This window comes from Glycine soja, chromosome 2 (genome assembly GCF_004193775.1).
Source record: "Glycine soja cultivar W05 chromosome 2, ASM419377v2, whole genome shotgun sequence".
NCBI classification, from domain to species: Eukaryota; Viridiplantae; Streptophyta; class Magnoliopsida; order Fabales; family Fabaceae; genus Glycine; species Glycine soja.
Window position 1 is genome coordinate 15,839,502 of NC_041003.1, and position 18,285 is coordinate 15,857,786.

An 18,285-nucleotide genomic window follows, 5' to 3' on the forward strand; every position below is an offset into this window, starting at 1 on the left:
AAAGACTACGTGTAATATGCATCTAGAATAGCCAGTGTGTTGGTTAGCTACAGGACAAAGTTTGTTACTTGTTAGTAATGAAATAGTGGTTTGTAGTGTGGTAGTGGAGCACAAATTCGATTATCAGTGAATTGATGTTGTGCTTGTATCTTGCAACCTATATAAATCATGAGAATACCAATAATAAGACACAAAATATTTTTGCAAACTTATCTTTTATCAGGAGGCCACCTTGACCTCAAATCAAGGCAATTTCGAAACTTCTATCCCTCTGCTCATATCATTTTGGTCCGACCTGCCATGGTTGAGCATGGAACTCGAAAACCCACCACTGACAGACTCGAAGAAACGTTAGCTCGCCTCCCCGTCCACCATGAGTCCCTCGTGGCTCAACACTTTGACCTCGCCTCCAAAGTTGCCATCTCCTCGACTGTTATAACCACGAACCACTTGTCCCGCCTCCTCCCCCATTACTACCTTCGTCGTGTCCTCACATCAAATTAGAGGTGCCCTGTTTCGACGGCCACAACCCACTAGGATGGATCTTCAAGATCTCTCAGTTTTTTGAATATCAGGCAACCCCTAAGGAAGAATGCATCACACTAGCGTCATTTTACCTCAACGGACCTGCCCTCAGCTGGTTCCAGTGGTCCTATCGAAAAGCTTTTATCACTACCTGGCCAGGATTCTTGCAGGTGCTGGAGTCAAGATTTGCACCGACGTACTACGATGACCCCAAAGGTGCTCTGTTTAAATTGATGCAATGAGATTCGGTCAATGATTATTTGACCAAATTCGACCGATTGGCCAACAAGATTATTGGGCTGCCTCCACTATTCCTCCTTAGCTGCTTTATTTTCGGCTTGTCACTGGAAATCTCGCTTTATTGGGCTGCCTCCACTATTCCTTCTATACACATCATTCCAAATGTACATGATGATCATTAGCACTGCAGCGAAGGCCAGAGGAAGATACCCAAATTTGTATAACACCGAGCTTGAGTAGATAAGTTCAACAACCACATAGTTGATAACCAAAAGTATGTGACTCTTCCATATCATGATCATGATTAACACTAGCAAAGCAGATGTAAGTGTCATTACAAACACCACTGCTATCCCTGCATGCACAAATTTATTTAAGTGTAAGTGTCATTATGCGTAATTTATATGGTTTATGAGACTAAAATTTGAGGGTTTAAGAAATTAAGTTACCTAAGCATTGCCAATTTTTGTGGTAGTTTTAAATCCAGCAGTGACTGCAACACATGCAATCAAGAGAATGAAATTGATTTCGGGTATGTAAACTTGTCCTTCATACTTGGCGGATGTATGCACTATCTTCACACAAGGAAAGCATCCAAGAGCGAGGGATTGTTGGATGATAGAGAAAGTCCCAGAGATCATGGCTTGAGAAGCAATGATGGATGCCATAACAGCAACAACAAACATTGGCCAATATAAAGATCTGCAAAATATGAAGCCATCATTAATTAGTCTCTATAATACAAACAAGGATTGTCTAACTTACATCAAGTAAAGACAAGGTTAAACAAACGTCATTATAAATTATTGATGCGATATAAGATAATTGTATTAATCATCTTTAAGTGCATAGAGAATGGCACTAATCATTCATAGAGATTGTTTAACCTCAGTTTTACTTGGGGTAAGTTAGATAATCTAGATATGAATTTGTTTAGTTTTCATTTTGGCATAAACATGATTGACTATCATATACAGTTATAGGTGGACTAAGAGGGTCTAACTTAATTGGTTAATGAGGATGCATGAGTTCTTGTAAGTACATGTTTTCGATTCGTATGGAATAAAAAAAACGGCTTTAGGTGGTGAAATTGAATTACGTGGTATGGACTTGTAGAAAGTGTCTGAAACAAGATCATTGTTTTGGCGAAGAAAGGAGGCTTGTCCAGTGTAGGCAAGTAAGAGAGCAGGGTATGTTACAGAGCACATGCTTATCTGCATGGACCGGACTGTGAAATGTCCAACATCAGCAAATAGTGCTTCAGTTCCTGCAAAAAAAGAAAATTCTCATTAAGTCTAGAGTTATGGTGAACAAAAGACTAAGAATGATTAGGACTTAGGAGTTACATATATACAAAAAACACAAATGTACCTGTTATGGATAACACTACACCACCAAGAGAAATCCAAGCATCTTTCTTGTTCCTTCTAAAATAATCTACAATGTATTATGGCTTTATTGCTTTGGCAACTGTTGGATCATGCTTGATGAAATTGTATAGACCAATGCCTCCTACGAAAGTGAACCACACACAAATAATAGGAGCAAAACTGTAACCCACTTTATCAGTTCCGAATCTTTGAACCATGAAAAGGCATATAAGGATTGCTATGGATATTCCAACAACCGCACCTATGCACAAAGAAAGGAATTTTCATGAATCATTAATAACTTTGGCATGCCTTAAAAGTTAAAACCAGAGTCTTGGGTAGTATTAATTTTCATAGTCTCATCATGCATCCTGAATTTCTGATATTTCTTATTTATCTGTAAAGCAATCTGCCCGTGGGTTTTATTTTATGTATGTTATTTTTTTTTTTAATTTCAACATCTAATATTCTATTTAAAATAAATTTGATAGTTGAGTATAATATAAAATAGTACATAATACATTTTAATAGTAAAAAACAAACGATTAATTATGCTAAAAGAATTTCGTTAATTTTAGGATAACAACATTGATCCTAAAAACATTAAATGTTTTTTAGCATAAATTTCTTTTATAATTCTTAAACTAATGAACATACTGATAAAAATAATTTTTAGTGTTTTAAATTGATTATGAAATTATGTTTTCAACTTAATTGCTACGAATAAATCGACTAGTTATTGACAATATTATGTTCGTCGATCGTATAAGTACTTAGGATTCTCAAAAAATGTAATGAATATAAAAATTGGAAACAATTTTAGAAAATTCTAATAAAGAGAACAAAAAAAGCTTCGAAAAAGGTAGGGGTTAAATGTGTCTGCTTATAAAACTTATGCATTTGAATATTTGATTAAAAAAATAGAGGAATGATTTTTTCTTGTTTCTCTAATAACGATCCTTGTATTATTAACGTATGCATGATCCATCCAAGCAGAAAAAAAATTAAATACATCTTTACTTAGAAGATCAACGAAAGAACACCCAAAATGTCATCGTTGTGCTTTATGCCATCCACGAAGGTGCTTGCATACACATATAACGGTGATGTTCCCATGTCACCATATACAATTCCGAGGCTTTGAAACGCTAGATGCATAATCACTGGCATCTACAAATTAAACCATATATTATATATGATATGAACAATGGAAAAAAGAAAAATATATATAACCTTGTTAATATATATAAACCGAAATGTTGGATTTATACATATGAAATATGAAAGGAAAAATGGTATGCCTACTATAGAGGCATGAGAGGATGTAGGGAAGCTGCGGGATTCCATGTCGAGAGAATCATTTCTAGGAAACTTTTGCCATGAAAGCTTCTTCCCCATGAGCCCATGAGGATCAGAAACTGGCAAATGATGGTGCTGCTCTGTATTTTCAACGTTTCCTCCATTGCTTTCCATACTCTCCACCATTACTTCAGAAGGCATGTTGATGATTTGGGTAGTACGAACTAGCTCAAATTAAAATAACTTTACACGGTATTTAATGAGCTTGCACGAATGCACGTTCTCTCCTTCAATCTTTAAATTATATATCGTCTCTCAAATTACAAGTCACATACATGTACAAATGACAAGATCAAATATAGTGATCACCGACCAAAGCAATTAACAAGAGCTTCTTGGCGGTGAATATTAGGAATGTTACGGACTAAGTCGATCTATGACTCCCCATACTTTTACCAAAATTTATCTATATTTTATGTTATCAGCTAAGTTGATTCATGACTCTCGTATTTTTATCAAAATTTATCTATATTTTATGTTATCGGCTAAGTTGATCCATGACTCCTCATACTTTTATCAAAATCTATCTATATTTTATTATTTTATGTTATCGACTAAGTTGATTCATGACTCTCCGTATCTTTATCAAATTTTTAAATTAGACTCTTGATTTTTTTTAATTGGATTCTCTTGTCTAATTGTCATTACAAAAAAACTAACCACAAACATCTAATTAAAAACTAACCACAAACACCTAATTAGATGTGTAAAAGGTGAATTATTGCTTCTTGAATACAATTGAGTGAATTGACAAGTTTTGCTTCGGGTCCATAATAATTTTCTTTTGGCGTTAGATTCTTGTTTTTTTTTTAAGTTTTTATTTTGAATCTTAATCATTAGTTAAATATGATATATTCGTTAAACAATTTAAAATGTAATCCCTGATAGTTGAAAAACTCTTAGTATTCATTTAAAAACCACCCATACGTAATTTTAAATTCAAAATAAATAGTGACAATTTTTTGTGAGTGAAAAAACTATTACTAACAGTAAAATAAGAAGAAACAATTACTATATTATTTTGGGTGAGAGGAGAGAGAGAGATTACATGAGGTAGCTATTTTTTCAAAAAATTATAAATAATGTTTGTTAAAATTGGTTATGAGTGTGTGCAAACTTGCAGTAAAAAAAAAACCCATATGTGAATAAGCTGGAGTTAAAACAAAGGGTCACAAAGTCCACTGTTTTTTTCTCATCTCATATTAAATTAAAGTAGTACAGAGTATCTTATTGTGATTCCATGTATAATAAATATGCACATGAGAATTATACTCCTCACCATCACATGCTCAATGAACATAACTATCGATGAATTATATATGTTACACCTTATTGGTCAAAAATGAAACTATCTCTCACTCTCACATACATAAATAGATGAATTAAAATCACACAATATGACGTTGCCAACGAGGCACATCTTGTGCTTTTTTAGTATTATTAATAAAATTGAATCTTAGCTTATCAAAAAATTAACACATAATATGCGTTGTACTGAATAATTGATAAAATTAAACTTCATGCTCTGATAGCGTCTAATTAAATTGAAAACTATCCCTTTTTCTTAAATCATGTGTGAATATGATAGTTTATTTGTTGACATCATATTCTGTCTGCATCTGTTTGGCCAGTCTAAAAGCTCCACGAACCCGGCTAGGAATTGCTGGTTCAGATGTGCCAAAGTAAACGCCTGCACCACTTCAATATCGAAGTTAATACTAAATAACGTTCCTTTTGTGTCTTAGTCATGGCAATAATAGCACTTTTTCAAACTAAATAGGGCAATTATTTTGAAATTTATTGAGGAGGTAGCTTTCAGACTTTCTGATCGTGTCAACAACTATGCAACATTTTTCATAGATTCTGCGAGTTGCCGTTGCCTTCCCTGCGCTGCAATGGCATAAGCTTGTATAAGGATAAGAATATTCCAACTTGGGACAAATTATCCTCGTTGGATTTTGTTGTGCATGGAAAAATTTTACTTAGCCATACACTTCGACTTTGAAATTTGTCTCCTTACATTGATTGATCTCCAAATGAATTGTGATTGGATTTAATTCTCGTGAACGGTCAAGAAAGTTGATTGTGTTTCTTACAAGATTATGATGTGCCATCAAAGTTTGAACAATTTGATATAGTTATTCTTCTTTACAATTTTATGAAGAAAAAAAATAGAAATTTTTAATTTTTGTGTCCTGCTAGGAGTCAGCAACAAGGGTTCGATGATCTTCAAAATAAAGCCACAAATGGGCCTTTGGATTGCAGTGGATTCAAATCAGGAGAATAGATTATGATCACTGCTATTCTCACCTCCTACACTGCTCTTTCCACCTCATTCCTTTTCAAAAAAGAGTGAAAGTCAAATTTACCCCTGCCCAATTTCCTACACCTTCTCCACCTCCCCCATTCTCTTCACATAAATATTTATTTTCATATTATTATATTCACTATAAACTATAGTATTACTGCATTGACATTTTGAAGAAAAGTCATTTCATGTCTGCGTTGCACTGAATCTCTCATGCCTCTCTAAACATTAGACAAATTCCTTCTGCATATATGCTTTGATTGTTTCCTACCTTGTACGCTTTGTATTGAAAATGCTTGCTATTAAGTGAACGTCAATGTTGCGTGGATCTTAATAATCCGTAGTTGATTGCTCTGAGGAGCAGCTTCTGTCGATTGCAGTTTGACCCAGTGCATAGTGTGGAAATGACTCAGCTTGAATAACATACCTTTGTAAAATTAACCAGAAATAGCCTCGACGTTAGAATAGACAAGAGTCTCCAATGATATATCATGCTGGCGTTTCAGCATTTAATTAAAGTTCTTTAGTAGTCTTAATATAAATACAAGCATTCAATTAAAAGTATTCAACCACTCATTAGTTTAAGGATTTACATAATGATAACTATAAATAATAAATAGTTAGATTATAAGTAGATATTATAATTATAACTATAACTAGTTATATTGTTTTATATAATTAATTATAATTTGATATAATCAGTTATTATGTTTAAAATATATGTATATAACTGATTATAAATAAATTAGTAATATAACTAATTATATAATAAATTATATTTAAAATCAATTACATAGTCTATTGATTATGAATGAATAAAAATAAGTTTATTTGAAATAATCATTTCTATAAAACTAGTTATAATTTTATAACTATAATTATTTTTTAAATAAAAATATATTATTTAAAATAATAATGCTTATAAATCTAATTATAGTTTTATAAAACTAGTTATAATTATAATTATTTTTTTAAAATTAATTTTCTTAGCAGTCCTAAGCAGAAGTTATCGAGCCCATACTACTATCGTTATAATTATTTTTGTGGTGCAAGCACCTTGATAGAAGAGGGGAAATAATTAATGGTTAAGTGGAGGAACCTCCTTCGTCGTCTACATGATTCCCATGTCTTAAAGGTCTTGGAATGACGCTAATTGAGAAACATCATGGCTAATCTATTATATTGTTTTACTTAGGACCACATTATTAATTCCATTATAGCAATGTAATTTATATATTAATAATTATTTATTTTAAGAGAAAAAATTATATATTAACAATATAAAATAATTATATATAATTATTCAACCATCATCGTGTATGATAAATGCTTTATTTTTATAATAATTACTTTTTAAAAGTGATATCAATTATAATGTCTTATTACTTTGGCTTGCATTGTTTTCTTATTTATTTATTTAAAATATTTGTTAGGGTGGCACAACTTGCTAAAAGTTGTATGTGTCAATCATGACTTGGTGATGATATTGTATGTTAAATAACTTATACTAAAATTAAGGATAAGGATATGCATGTTGAGCGTATATTCTATTTTTGAAAAGAAAAGAGATACAAAAATAAGAAAATAAAAGAGAGATAAAAATATTATACAAATGTAGAAATATCATTGTTTTGTAATGTTTAATTCTCTACAATTACTCATACCTGCCTTCATTATATGGGTTTGTTTAATTTAGGGGGGGAAATGAAAGGAAAAATAAAAAAAGAGTGTAAAATGAAGTCTAAAATAATATATTTCAAAATTAATTAAGTCGTGTGCAGTTAAAGTTACATTCTATAGTATATTTAAGTCGTACTTAATAACAAGTTTAGATTCATAACTCTGTAATTTACGACATTCAATATAAAAACCAAATTCAAAACTGTACCAAGCTGAGTATTAAAATTGTGTTTGCAGCAATTGGGTTAAAAATCCTATAATTTTCGTCCGAAATCATGCTGTGAAAGTTGTGTTTGACTGGAGGGCATCAGTATTTTTTATTGCAATCTTTTTCCTCTATTCTCTACAATCATCAGGTGCATCTCCTATTTTATGTGTTATCTACATTTATAAAATTCTGAATTTATTTTTCCAATGCCATAAAATATGGTAGATCCGATTAACTCAACCTTAATTTTCGATGCATTGTCGAAGGAGAGTAAATTGGGGGGGGGGGGGGGGGGGGGGGGAATTATTGGCATAATAACAAGTTGCCCATTTAATTTCTATAAGATGCATGTGTGTAGAATATTCAGAAATAACTTACTCATTAAAGGGTATTATAACTACTACTTATTATGAAATTTTTCACATATTTACTTTTTAACTGTTATAAATCACATATAATTTCTCATTTATCAAACAAAAATGATTGTTAGATACCTTATCACCCTAATAGAAACAAATAAGTCAGGTAAAAATAAAAATAATATATATATATATATATATATATATATATATATATTATAAATAATACTATTAATCAATCTCAAATATCATATTTTTGAAAAAAAATTGAGTCTAGCTTATTCTAAAGTTACATATATTATATATGAATTGAGATGCATTCACTGCTTAAAAAAATTTAACTATAATAGAGAGAATTGATGGGATACACTGATGAAATGTATAAAATAACATGTGTACACATATTATTCCTTTTTAGGGTGTTTATATTTAGACATTATTTTAAACACTATTTGCTAACATTTTTATTTTTTCTCTATTTCTTTTTTTCTATCAAAAAATAAATATACATAAACACTAAACACTGATGTGTTATATGAGGTCTTGAGAGAGAAAGAGAGAAAAAAGAGAAATATATCAAAGATAAATAACATGATTTGATAGAAAAAATATTAATTAATTGTTTAAAATTTGTTAGTATCAAAATATAAGTCTTCTCAGTAAAATTCACCGGGGAGTGCCTTGTACCGGTGAATATAAAAGGAGTGAGTAACACTATTTTTATTTTTGGTTTGTCAGTGTAAGTAACAGTATTGTATTGCAAAGTCAGTGGAAAACAGATTTGGGGACCGCAACTGACAATAACATGTCAAATTCCAAATCTGAGACTAGAGTTTTCACCTTGTTTTCACGCAAACGTTATCGGTGAAATTATATTTCCTCATGGCATGACTTGTCAAAACGACAAATCCAAGCCTCCCCACACTCAAATCGCTCACACCCTCTTCATAAATGGACCTTGCATTGGTTTCATATCTTACATGTCTCTCTCCCTCTCCCTCGCTGTCCACAGCTGTAGTACTAGCTACTAGAATCCCTTTATAATCTGTGTCTGACAAAAAATATAAGAACACAAAAAATAAGAATGGCGTTTAAGCTTTATGGTCTACCAATGTCCACAAACACTACCCGTGCCATGATCTGTCTCCATGAGAAAGAGGTGGATTTTGAACTTGTTCCAGTCAATGTGTTCGCTGCGGAGCATAAGCAGCCTCCTTTTCTCTCCAAGAATGTAAGTGCTTGTAGTATTTTTCTTTTCTCAATAAGAAACCTCAGTCACAGCCACACCAACTTTATTTTGTGTTGTACACGCAGCCCTTTGGTTTGATTCCATTACTGGAAGATGGTGATCTCACTCTTTTTGGTATGCTTTCATTCTTCTTTTTCAGTTGGTATATATTACTATTTTTTTACAATTTTTCACTCTGCATGAGACCCCTTTTATTCAGAAAAAACTTACTATAAATGCAAATTTGATTTATCAAGTATGAAAAAATTATCATACAGTCCGAGACTATCATAGTTTATCAAGCACTTGATTGAATATGATGCAAGAGTTTATCGTAAACTTCCTAATAAAACCGCGTAATTACTAATTGTACTATGCAATAATTTATCCTTTTCCGGACCCAAATGCATGCCCCATAAACTGTAACATAGCCTATGATATTCCATACTCGAACCAATTCATCTAAAAGTTGAAATGGAAATAACACAAAATGTGTTTCTTTTTCTTAATCTTTGAATGATATCTTTATGAGGCTTTGCATAACAGAGTCCAGAGCCATTACCGCATATGTGGCTGAAAAATTCAAGGAAACAGGAGCCGATCTGATAAGGCATAAGGACGCAAAAGAAGCAGCACTGGTAAAGGTGTGGACAGAGGTAGAGTCTCATTACTACGAGCCAGCAGTGTCACCCATTATCTACGAGTACTTCGTGGCCCCTTTCCAAGGCAAAGAGCCCGACAAGTCAGTTATTGACACCAACGTTGAGAAGCTGAAGAAGGTGCTTGATGTGTACGAGGCCAAGCTGAGCAGCACCAAGTACCTTGCCGGGGACTTTTATAGCCTTGCTGATCTCAGCAATGTCTCTGAAACTCACTACCTTATGCAGACCCCTTGTGCTTCAACGGTCAATGAGCGTCCCCATGTAAAGGCTTGGTGGGAAGATATCTCTTCTAGGCCTGCTTTCACTAAGGTTGTGGGAGGAATGACTTTTGGTCAGAATCAGGAAGAATGACTAGTATTTTGTGAGGTTCAATTGCTACGGAATTTGTTGCAGTGTCTAGTCCAGCAGCAACTGTAATCTAGTGATGGGTGTTCTTGAAAACTTGTTTCATTTCATATAACTAGAATTAATTAGGAAAACGAATCAGTTTTCAAGTTCCTACTTCATCTTATAATTTGAGCATATGTTGTAGTGTTTTGATAATATTTTTTAATATCCTACTTCATCTAGTGTTTTAAATTATAAGATTCTAATTTTTAATTTTTCTCATTTCATTAGTAAAAGTAGAATTGGACTTTCTCAAAAAAAAGAAAAATCTTGAGTTCGAAAGTTGGGAGAAGAAATTATTAAATGGACTCACAAGCGTCTTACTAATCTTATGATTTTAGAATAGTTCACAACGCATTATTTATTATTCAATCATAATACATAACTTATTTTATCACATGAGATAATTAACTTTAATTTTTATATTTTTTAACAATTAAAGCCTAAAGATTTTTTACAAATTCACAAAAATTAAACTTAATTATTTGATGGAACAAAATAAATCACATAATATTATATAATTAAATAATACGTAACTTATTTTAAGTTCACACCGAAAGTAACGGACTTATAATAAACTCGTCAGCTAGTCATAATCACTCGACTACTCATTTTCACTGGCTTCTATAACTTTCACTTTAACTCTATAAAGTATTACTTGACTCGATAGAATATATGTTGCTTCGATACCTGACCACCTGAGTCTTAAATATATAATTGCCTGATATTTTTATTAAACTTCAATTGATTTTTAAAAGTTAAAACGTAAAAACAAATAAATTACAAGGCATCGTAATTAAGCATGATGAAACTTGAGCGTTCAATGGCACATTAAAAATAAAAAATAAAACTTAATTTACTTCCAAAATTAAGCATTACGTAATATGCTTTTGAATATTGTATGTCCACGTGAATGTTATTTATTAACTGGCTTGTCTGCCTGGCCTACAAATCTCTCTCGCATTGAAAAATTCCTGGAAAGTAACTGCCTCCTAATGTTATATACTAATCATAAGCCTCACTTCACGGAATCAAAATAACTCGATCATAACCATATAGCCACTCCTCTTCCCTAGTTAAATACCTTTCATTTTCATCACTTAATAAAATAATTTTCGATCAGATCGATCTACTCAATCATGGCAACAATAAGACTTCATGGAAACCCCTTCTCAACAGCCACCATGCGAGCTGCTGCTTCCCTACACGAGAAGCAGCTTGAATTTGAGTTTGTTCTCATTGACATGAAAAATGGTGAACACAAAAAGGAACCCTTCATTTCCCTTAATGTAAGCATTACCACACTCACTAATTATGAAGTGAAATTTTCCTTCTTCTTCCAACGATATTTAGCATTTTAGCTCATTTTAAATTCTATTATTATATATTCACCTCGATCTGATGCATGCAGCCTTTCGGTCAAGTTCCAGCCTTTGAAGATGGAGATTTGAAGCTCTTTGGTACGACATATACATTATTACAAATATACATTCATCCATATTAAGAGTAATATTAACAACACACTCTTTTAACAAGTTCATAACACATTTTTTTATTATTATTGATTAAAGCTGATTGTAAGGTATATTATCATGAGTGTGATTTACTAATTAAATAAATGCCAAGTTTGGTTCTTAAGCATGCTAATAGGAAAAATTTTATTGAGAGAGAAAAAATTTACTTTGGTGATTTTTATTTAATCTCATCATTTCTGACAATTAGGATATCTTGTTTTCAAGAAGAAGAAAAAAAAGTGAAACTCAAAAATTCTTTTGTTTCCCAGGAGCTCCTTAGTTACAGACTGGAACTCCCTTTTTACAAATTTTCTTAAGTTCTATCCATGGATTTGGTCTTATCCCTCATGTGGGTTGTATTTCTTTTTCATCATTAATGTATTCAGAGTTGGGTTTGTTTGGAGTTGTTAGGATTAGAGTGTTAAGATAGTTGGGATGTAAATCTCTACTTCAGGTCCATCTCCCTCTTTTGCTAAAAGAAAATAAATTAAAATTTAGTAATACCTTTGGCTAAATCTGTATTGGTAAGAACATTGAACTAACAATTTGAAACACAGAATCAAGAGCAATAACTCAGTACATCGTTCACGAGTATGCTGATAAGGGGACTCAACTGATAAGCAAGGAGTCCAAGAAGATGGCAAAATTGAGGTTGTGGTTGGAAGTAGAGAGCCAACACTACGATCAACCAGCTTCAAAACTTGTATGGGAGCTCATGGTAAAGCCTATGTATGGTCTCCCTACGGATCCAGCAGCTGTGGAAGAGAATGAAGGGAAGCTAGGCACTGTTCTTGATTTCTACGAGAAAACATTGTCTCAGTCCAAATACGTGGCGGGTGAGTGTTTCACCTTGGCGGATCTGCATCACCTCCCAACGATTCATTACTTGATGAAAACACAGAGCAAGAAGTTGTTTGAATCACGACCCCATGTTGGTGCATGGGTGGCTGATATTACAGCAAGAACAGCTTGGTCTAAGGTCCTTGCCATGCAGCCTTTGCTAAGTAGTAAATAGATCGAGAGCAACCCATTTCAGGATTTTCATGCATGCCGTGTTCTCTGAAGAAAAGTTCAAGGATGCATGCGTGTCCACCATAACATAAGTAGTTAAGTACGCTCACAAAGTTTTGTTTTGCCCCGTTCCCCATAAATAAGTACAAAATAAATAATTCTTATAAGAGATCAGGTTACTGCATGTGTTAAGTTAGAAAGGCAAAAATATCATGTAAACTTTGAAGAAACCATGCAGTGAAGCTGTCGGTGTAATATTCTAATGCCAAGCTGGTCTATGCTTTTCCTGTAATAAATAAAAGCATTCAATTCCAAGTAAATGCATTCTTTTGATTCGTGCTTATGATTAATTATACTTCTTCCGTTTCATTGTTGGTTTGGATAAAAAAACCGACAAAATAAGTGCGCAACCGGGGAATCGAACCCCGGTCAGTACCGTGGGAGGGTACTATGATACCACTACACCAGTTGCGCTTGTTGATGCAGTTACAGAATGAAACTTATTTCTAAGTCAGCCTTCCTAGCAACATATTTTCTATATTTATAATTTTCATCAAGTTTCAATTAATTGTAAGATAAAAAAATTTCAAGAGTGTATTCTACTTAACATTCTATTGTCTTTAATTAGCTACTCCTGTAGGCTTGTAGCACCTACAATTATGATCATAGAAACACTACAACTTGATTTTATATAAACTATTAATTGGGTCTCTAAGTATTACATTCTATCAAAAATAGTCTTTAAAGTAATGTAATTATATAAATAATCCTTAAAGTATATTGAGCATTTTTAAGTTTAATTTCAAAGTTGATATATTTTATTAATATTCAAGAATTAATTTGTAAGGTTTTTTTAACACTTCAAGCTCTTAACATCATTACTAAGTAGTTAAATTTAGAGACTTGGATGAACAATTAGAAATTTCAATCACTTATTTAACAATAAAATGATTATTTTTTAGAGAGAAAATTTTCTTGAAATAAATGGTTACTTTGGTCTCAAAAGTGATAGACATTGTCACGTTAGTTCTTGAAACTAAACAAAATGTTAAATATGTTTAAACTATCATTTTAGTCACATTTTTTTTATTTTGAATTGATTTGATTGTCCATTTACACTTTTAGAAACTCTTTTTGTATAGGTAGCTACAGTTCAAAATTACTTAAATTATGTTTTAAAATTATATATTTTTAGTATAATTATTTAGTTTTACTTTAATTTTATTTTCATAATTATTTTTAAAAAATTAATATTTTGACAAATATGAATATTCTTGGACATCTGTAAATATTTTTAAAATTCACAAATGCCATTTGCTGAATACAGGACTGTAAGAAAACGGATGTTTACTCATTGAGGCAAGTAGCAGATGGTTACTAATCATGCCACCGTTCCTCATTAACATCATACTAATTGAGATAGAAAATGCCAGACTTTGAACATTCATTATGCCTTTTTATTGGGTAAAAATTATTTGAAAAAGTTGTGAATTTTTCTACTGAAAATATACATATTAACTATCCGATCAAGAATAGTAGGCCAATAATAATGACAGAATTGGACTTTTAATATTAAATCTAAAGACATTCTTCAACATAAGATGTTGGACCTTGAACCTTGACCCAATTATATTTTATAAATATGAGTGACACTCCTTGATCATGCCTTAAGTTCACACATTTTACTATTTTGTTGCGGACTCTATGACTTTAACTTTAGGACCTTCTAGATTTGAACATCAACAACATAATATATATATACCAAAAAATTGGGAATAAAAGTTGATGGACACTAGACTATATTTAACATTGAGAGAGATAAATGTAGATATAATAAGTGACATAATGTAATAAAAAAGAAATATAAGTATTGAAAAAGTGTTCAATATATTTTATATATTAGTACCGTTAAAAATATTTTAGCTTAGTGGCATATGTTAATTTAAAAAAGTGTCAGATCCTCAGCTCAAGCCTTCTTTTGAGTTTGATCCGTTCTTGTTGAATAATTCAAATGTTTAACCAGACTAATTATGTCTCCAATTTTATTTTTTAACCAAACCAGTTCAATTAACTGATCTAATTCGATTTTGGATTTCTGGTAACACTGTTTTCTACAATATGCCACGAAAGGTATGATTTTGCAGTGGTGTCAAACAATAGAATGCTTGCTAGACTTAGCATAAACTATTTTGTTGGGCCATGGGCTTCATTCTAGAACAATGGAACGTCATTAAGCAGGCAGATGCTTTTTACATCCCGTGATTTGCTTTTTGCACCTTTCTTACATGACTAATCTTAGATGTAAAAGGTGCCGCCAATTAAATATGTAAAATTACATTTTGAATTAACCTTTTTTAAATTTGAAAAAGGTGTAAGAAACAATTTTATTGGATGCAAGAAGCATCTGTTCATTAAGCAACTATCAATGGCCAATAAAAAAGATCAATTTACAATTCACAATAAATGACCCAAAAAAATTGAGTTCATAAGAGTTCGAATATATAACCAACATGTCCCCCACCATATCTTTTCAACAAAGCATATATTCACTCGATTTGCTTTTTGCTTTTACCCCGACTTTTTTCTGCGTGTGAACGATAAGCTCTTTCAAAATTTCATTTTTCTGTGGAGCGGATATTTTGTTTCTTGACCTTTGGCAGCTTATATAAAGAAATTATTCGATTTTGTTTTGATTCCACGGGTCAGAAGGAGACGTCCTCCAGTGCCTGATTTCATAGTTAATTTAGGGCATCTTAGTTAGTTGGCATCCTCAAAACACGGTTTTCATGATGTTTACATTAGGAATCAAATCTCATCTGAAATATACGAATTTCAGTATAAATGCAGCATCTTCTTTCCAAAATAATCATGATACTTGTGAATACATTCTACTTCAACAATTTCGTATATATGCATGTTTAATTGCTCTGCATTTTTTGTGTGTGCCAAAATTGCTATTGTCTAAGCATGAAAGTAAATTGCTATTGTTTAAATGCAGAGTTCTCCCTTTCCCATCTTAATTACTACGTTTGGTATGCAAGATTCACGATAGACCCAAAGAGCAGTACTGGAGAGAAAATTTCAAGTTTTACATTCTTTTCTTTGTTTGAAATATGCAAGAAAATAAAATTACAGATATTTTAAGTGGGTTTCACTAATTTAAAAAAAAACATTAATCTGTCCAAGTGTGGGCAGGAAATGGGAGAAAAAACTTATCTTTATACATACAATTGACCAAATAATCTTTATTTTCTTGCATTGCTCATTTTTATTAAGAGTGTGTATGTTATTTTATTCTGTAAAAAAATTGTTATTTTATATGCATATATTTTTTTTTCTTAATGAAAGAGGTATGATTTAATTGGTTGGACAAATATATGTGAAGTGTAATAAACGTATGATACTATCTTCCATTCCTATTTTATAAAAAAAAAGCATGCACATATTTAATTTTATTTTCTTCTATTTTCTGTTTTTTCAGACAACCTAAAATATTATATTATTTTCTACTTCTTTGTTTTCTTTCCTAAACCTTGAGTGCCACGAGGAGGGGAAACTTTGATTGTGAATAAAATTTATCTTTGAAGAATATGTTAAATTTTCCCAAATACTAATCAAGTCCAATTACTAAATTTGATCTATAATACATCATGGACTTTTTTTTTAAGTCGGCTAAACAGTTAACACTTTGTAGAAATGAATTTTTTTATATCAAACTTTAAATTTTATTTAAATATTACATTATATTTTAATTTTTAAACCAATAAACTTATAATTTTAATGTTAACTTAAGTAGTAAAATTTTAGCATTAAATTCATTACATTTTTGTTATAAAAATTGGCATATTCATCCATAACTAAACAGTTTGGTTATTTTAAATTTTGATTACATATTTAAATATCAAATAAATAGGTCTGTAAAACTTGTATAAATAAGTCCAAGCATCTTTTGTAAAAGCCAAAAGGGTCTTTTTACCAGTATTTAAAAGCATTAATTTGTTAATTTTTTTTACTAAAACTCATGTTAATTAGAAGCACAATAAAATATATGATAGAAGTGTATTAATAATATTTTTAATTAAAACTTATAAATTTTTATTTCTTACTTTAATGCACTTGTTAAATTTTCCATTATAGGGTGGCACATCTTTTTGTCATGCTAAATAAGTGAGAAGAGATAGTAGGAAACAGGAATCTCTAAAATATGCTATTTTAAGAGGGTTGAGTGCATTAGATCAAAATGATCGGACTTTCTTCAGTATGTTGCTTAGGAGTTTGTGGCGTGGCAGGAATGATTATTTATGGGAGGGGAAAGAGATGACAGCTTATGGCATTATAACTATGGCCAGATACACACTAGCAGATTGGAAGGCAGCTCGAGTTGTGTCAGGAAATAATGAGTCTCTTAGGGAGAAAGCAAGTGAGTTGTATCTTTGGAAAAAACCAGGCAAATTTAGGGTTTTATAAATGTAACATAGATGAAGAAGGTACGTATATTTATTTTGGCAAAGTCTCTGTGGAAGAGTCCGTGTGTTAATGTTCTTGAGGGAGAGGTAGTCGGTTTGATTCAAGCTATTTATTTAGTGGGCTTTGGAGTTAGACATCACACATGTGATATTAGAAACTGACAGCAAATTGGTATACGATAGAGTGCATGGTGGCATACAAGAGACTTCTGAAGTAGGTCTCCTTATGAACCAGTGTAGAGATTTCCTAATGCTCACTCTCTAGCAAGGGTGGCTATAGATCTTGCTAGTCCCATCTTACATCATGAAATTCCTATTTGTATTTCTCATATCTTCAATAATGAAATGCAGTGAGTTGGTTACTGTCAAAAATCAGATTGTCATTATAAAATGTTGGACAAACTTTACAAATGACAAATTATACTGATTTTTTTTTTTAAACTCAGATCAGCTTAACCTTTAACCTTTTGTGTGTGTAAAAACTCAGCTTGACCAAATTTAGAAGTTTATTTGAAGATCTATTTTATATTTTGTAGAAAACATAATAATATGCGGTAGAAAACATACTATTGTATATATTAAAAATAACTTCAAAATTATATTATAAATTTGAACTATTTATTTAAACAACAAATAAATATGGTATCTAAACTGTTAAAGCATTTTTAAGGGGCGTTTGATTGGAAAAAAACTTAGTTTTCTGAAAATCTTACTTTCTCACTTTGGTATTCATTTTATAAAACTAACATTCTTAGAAAATGATGTTTTTTTGGAAATATTTTTAAAATAGTATTGAAAATCTTTTTTTTTAGATTAATTTTTTTACTAGCGTAAAAATATCATATTACTCTCATTACACTAAGGCAAATGGTAAAACTATCACAATTCTTTAATTTTTAAAAAATTTATCTAAATATTTTCAATATCAAATAAATTTTACTTATTCTTAGAATTTATGATTTTCTGAA

At 31.4% G+C, this 18,285-nt stretch overlaps 2 protein-coding genes, 1 non-coding gene and 1 pseudogene across 3 annotated transcripts; 2 read left to right on the forward strand and 2 right to left on the reverse strand.

The window, feature by feature from the left end:
• Positions 1-1,221: 1,221 nt before the first annotated feature.
• LOC114373142 lies at positions 1,222-3,620 on the reverse strand (annotated as a pseudogene).
• Positions 3,621-8,956: 5,336 nt separating this feature from the next.
• LOC114390771 (glutathione S-transferase F13-like) lies at positions 8,957-10,504 on the forward strand. The gene is made up of 3 exons (XM_028351653.1): positions 8,957-9,280; positions 9,364-9,412; positions 9,824-10,504. The coding sequence occupies exons 1-3, from the start codon at positions 9,134-9,136 to the stop codon at positions 10,288-10,290; spliced, it is 663 nt and encodes a 220-aa protein (XP_028207454.1). The 5' UTR covers positions 8,957-9,133; the 3' UTR covers positions 10,291-10,504.
• Positions 10,505-11,399: 895 nt separating this feature from the next.
• Positions 11,400-13,113, forward strand: LOC114390780 (glutathione S-transferase-like). Its single transcript, XM_028351665.1, has 3 exons — positions 11,400-11,615; positions 11,738-11,786; positions 12,398-13,113. Exons 1-3 carry the CDS (start codon positions 11,466-11,468, stop codon positions 12,853-12,855), a joined length of 657 nt encoding a protein of 218 aa, XP_028207466.1. The 5' UTR covers positions 11,400-11,465; the 3' UTR covers positions 12,856-13,113.
• Positions 13,114-13,254: 141 nt separating this feature from the next.
• On the reverse strand, positions 13,255-13,325 carry TRNAG-CCC. Its single transcript has one exon. It is a non-coding gene; the product is annotated as a tRNA-Gly (tRNA).
• Positions 13,326-18,285: the final 4,960 nt, after the last annotated feature.

Bases quoted from the DNA above. Each gene is read 5' to 3' on its own strand.
- LOC114390780 (XM_028351665.1), top strand. From the start codon at position 11,466: ATGGCAACAATAAGACTTCATGGAAACCCCTTCTCAACAGCCACCATG. The intron at 11,616-11,737 runs GTAAGCATTACC...TGATGCATGCAG, and splicing joins AACCCTTCATTTCCCTTAAT to CCTTTCGGTCAAGTTCCAGC. The intron at 11,787-12,397 runs GTACGACATATA...TTTGAAACACAG, and splicing joins TGGAGATTTGAAGCTCTTTG to AATCAAGAGCAATAACTCAG.
- LOC114390771 (XM_028351653.1), top strand. From the start codon at position 9,134: ATGGCGTTTAAGCTTTATGGTCTACCAATGTCCACAAACACTACCCGT. The intron at 9,281-9,363 runs GTAAGTGCTTGT...TTGTACACGCAG, and splicing joins CTCCTTTTCTCTCCAAGAAT to CCCTTTGGTTTGATTCCATT. The intron at 9,413-9,823 runs GTATGCTTTCAT...TTTGCATAACAG, and splicing joins TGGTGATCTCACTCTTTTTG to AGTCCAGAGCCATTACCGCA.